Source organism: Nicotiana tomentosiformis, chromosome 1 (assembly GCF_000390325.3).
Source record: "Nicotiana tomentosiformis chromosome 1, ASM39032v3, whole genome shotgun sequence".
Taxonomy (NCBI): Eukaryota; Viridiplantae; Streptophyta; class Magnoliopsida; order Solanales; family Solanaceae; genus Nicotiana; species Nicotiana tomentosiformis.
The window spans coordinates 30,329,895-30,333,498 of record NC_090812.1 but is presented as its reverse complement, the minus strand read 5'-3'; the positions used below and the strand labels follow the sequence as shown (position 1 = coordinate 30,333,498).

The 3,604-nt window shown below is 45.7% G+C and overlaps 1 protein-coding gene across 1 annotated transcript; it reads left to right on the top strand.

Annotated features, from left to right (window-relative positions):
* The first annotated feature begins 2,603 nt into the window (after positions 1-2,603).
* LOC104086973 (KNR4/SMI1 homolog) lies at positions 2,604-3,215 on the top strand. The gene has a single exon (XM_009591340.1). The coding sequence runs from the start codon at positions 2,604-2,606 to the stop codon at positions 3,213-3,215; it is 612 nt and encodes a 203-aa protein (XP_009589635.1).
* Positions 3,216-3,604: the final 389 nt, after the last annotated feature.

Sequence of the window (3,604 nt, the reverse complement as noted above, 5' to 3'; positions counted from 1 at the left end):
AGCCCTCGGCCTCGGTTCGAGCTCGATTCTGACTTGGAGTCTCGATATTCGGGGTGAGTGTTGGTCGGTCTATGCATCTCCGATAATCTTCGCTTTGCATCGTAGTTTGATTTGGATATAAGCTCGATAATGATACCGAACTTGTCATTGATTGATCTTAGAGCTCGAAGCTTGACGCCCTTACTTCGGACCTCGACCTGTCGTCATGCGGATACCCTTTGATCGAAATATTATCATCTCGACCAATCCGTACGACTGACTTAATAGGTTTTGACCGTACACAGATAGTCCCATCATTTCTCGGAAATGATATAACGAGAAACGATATGATTTTCCACCAGTATGGTTAGACGTACACTGACGTCTGCATCGAGTTCGATCGTGACGTATGTGATAGCGGTCCCATCGATCCCGTTTACCGAGGCATTTAATGCTTGTCAGGCGATGGTAAGCAATTACCGAGATTGAACCGTCACCGCTTAACCTATAAATATCCCATTTTTCTACCATTAATCACCTTTACATTCTCTAATCAAAATTTTCTAAGCATCTTCCCATATTTTCTGAATTTGTTTGTGTGAAATTTTCCTTTTATGTTTTTCACTACAAAAATCTTCCTTTGAAACATCATACCCCTTTTTATTCCTTTCTTCTAAGTTCAAGGAAAATGGTGAAAACATCAAAGACCGTTCCTCAAAAAGGAGAGGCCTCTTCTTCGCAGCCCGCCGCCGATAAAACACCGGCGGAGCCACGTCCATAGGAGTGTGTTCGCAAAACATGCCTTCTTACCTTTGATTTCAAGCTCGACAAAGGCACGCTGGTTCCCAGTCGATGCGAACCGGTATCGAGATATTTATGCTCGATAACCAAAAAGCAACTTGAACAGTTGAAGGCAGATTGTAACCGGGGCAATAAGGAAGTGGTGATTTCGACTTCTGACGACGATATTACCACCCATGTTGAAGGGTTCTTAAGTGTGTATACCTACCCATTTACGTTAGGACCTCTCGACCCTGTTATCGTCGACTTTTGTTGGCAATACCAAATAAATCTAGGCCAGATTCATCCTTCCTTTTGGCAGATCGTTATTCTGATCCGTTTCTTTACAAACATGATCGAGGGGATACCTTTCACCCTCGATCATCTTATTAGACTGTATAATCCCCGCCTCTTTCGAGGTGGATTTATAAAACTACAACGCCGGGCTACCAAGGTATTGTTCTCGAGTATAAACGAGGATAAGGATCGAGGTTGGATGGGCAGGTTTGTTCGAGTGAAGACTTCGGACCTAATCCCTGCCGAAAAGATGCCGTTACCCGGAGAATGGAATATAAATCGTGAGTGTACTTTCCTGTTTTATTCCCTACTGCCTTGTTTCTTTGTTTTTTTTTCTTTGCCGATATTCCTTTTGTGATACAGTGGTTCCTTGGATGTCCGGCGCCGTTCCCGACCTTAAGAGCTGGGTACTGGCTCTAGCTTCGAACTCCTCTTACGCCGAACGTTCGTGGCATGATCTGGCAAAGGGCCGATGGGAGGCGAAAAATCATGGTAAGCCTATCTTTCATGTTTTGGGAGTTCGAACGAAACATTCTCCTTATACTTAACCGATTTTCTCGTGTGTAAGCCTGCGCAGAGACGCAGTTTTTAGGCCCCTGCCCGGCAAGGAAGAGACCTTTATCCCAGCTTCCAAACCGCCGAAGGGAAATAAGAGGAAAAGGGCCTCTGCTTCCGAGAATCCAAAACCGAAGGCAAGGTCGACTCGTAAGTCAAAGGAGAATACCATCCCTTTGACCTCAGAGTCAGTTCAACGCCTAAGAGATGAAGATGAGGAAGAAGAAGATGAGGAGTTCGTGCTGATAGCCCGAACAAAGATAACCACCGATGCTCCACAGGCAGGTGGATCGATGGTGGTTTATACATCTCCGGCTCAAACCGAGGGTATATCGGAGAAGAATTCAGGCAGAGTTCCTGAGTCGTTGCAGATCGAGGATGTTTCCAATCGAAGCCAACAAATTGGGAATATATCTGAAGGGGTTGTTCCCGAATCTCTTCGAAATGAAGGGAACGCCCCAAGTGACTCACCTGGGGCAGCAACAATCGAAGACTCGCCCACCTTTCCTACTTTTTCTGAAGGGGCGATTCGGGAAGCCCAAGCTTTGGGGGCCCTCGCACTACACAGGCCTCATGAGGGGGATGATCCCTTCTGTGGTTTTTTTACCGGCATCGAGGATGTTGCCGGTAGCAGTGAGGCATCAGATTTTTTCCATGGAGTGGGGCAAGCTTTGAATCAGGTGAACCTTAATTTATTTTGTTGGTATTATCTCTCATGTCTATTTTTCTTTTTTCACTTCATTTCTTCTCCCCGCATAGGCTGCGACAGCTTATCGAGAAGCATGTTCTCGATCCCGAGCTGAGCTGCATCGATATGAGGTCGATCTCCAATGGGTTACGGAGGAGAGGAATGTCCTTAAACTCATCTTAGGGCAAAAGGGGAGGAAATCAAGGATCTCAGAGCTGAGTTGACTAAAGCTCACCAAGATCAGACCGATCTGTCCGAGCAGGTAATGATACTATTAAAAGCCTATCGGCTCGATACTGGAATGATGGCTAATATTTCAGTCTCACAGCTGCAGCAGAAGCTTGAGTTGATCGGGAAACTCCGCGAGGAGGTTGATGAGATAAAGGTAGAGTCCTTAAAATGGAAAGAAAATATGGACCGCCTTGCTGCAGAGAGAGAGACTGCTCGGGCCCAGTTGTCATCGACCAAAAGTCAACTTCAGAGCCTGAAAGAGAAAAGCTTGGCTCAAGCAAGGGAAAAGGAGGAGATCGAGGCTCGGTTGGCCTCTGAACTTGCCGAGGCAGAAAAAACAAAGGCCGATACAGATGCAATGGTGGCTATTTACCGGGCTGATGCCGAAGCCGCTCAGTTCCATACGAGCGAGGTTGCCAATACCGCTCGAACTCGAGCTCATTGGATCGCCGAATTTGCCAAATGCCAAACTCGGAGGGAAACCCTCGAGGAGATCCATGCTCGGGGCTTCGATCTTTCTGAAGAGATAACAAAGGTAACAGAGCTTGAAGCTGAAGCTGGGGCCTTGGCCTCCGATGATGATGACGACGATGATAATGACGACGATGACGATGACGGGAGCAAAAGCGGGTCTCAGAGTGAGGAGGAGCACGATGTAGAAAAGACTGCTCCCGTAGATGATTAGGTTTCTTTGTAAGGCCCTAATTGGTCGTTTTGTAAATATCATTGTGTATATAAAGTCTTTTCTTTTTCCCAGCTTGTCTCTGTTCCTATTCTTGAGGATTTTGTTTACTTGTGTTTTATGAAAATGTTCAGCCCTTAGGCTTCATGCAATCTGCTTGAACTCGAAGTAGCATAGCCCTTAAGTCTTAATAGTCGAGTGAGTGATATCTAAAACTCAAAGTATTTGTGGCCTGTAGGTTTTTTATGGTCGAGTGATTTGTTCAAACTCAAAGTAAGATAGCCCTCAGGCTTAATAATTGAGTGAGTGATTGTTTCGAACTTCGAACTCAAAGTATCGTAGCCCGTAGGCTTTTAATGGCCGAGTGATTTGTTCGAACTTGAAGTAAGATA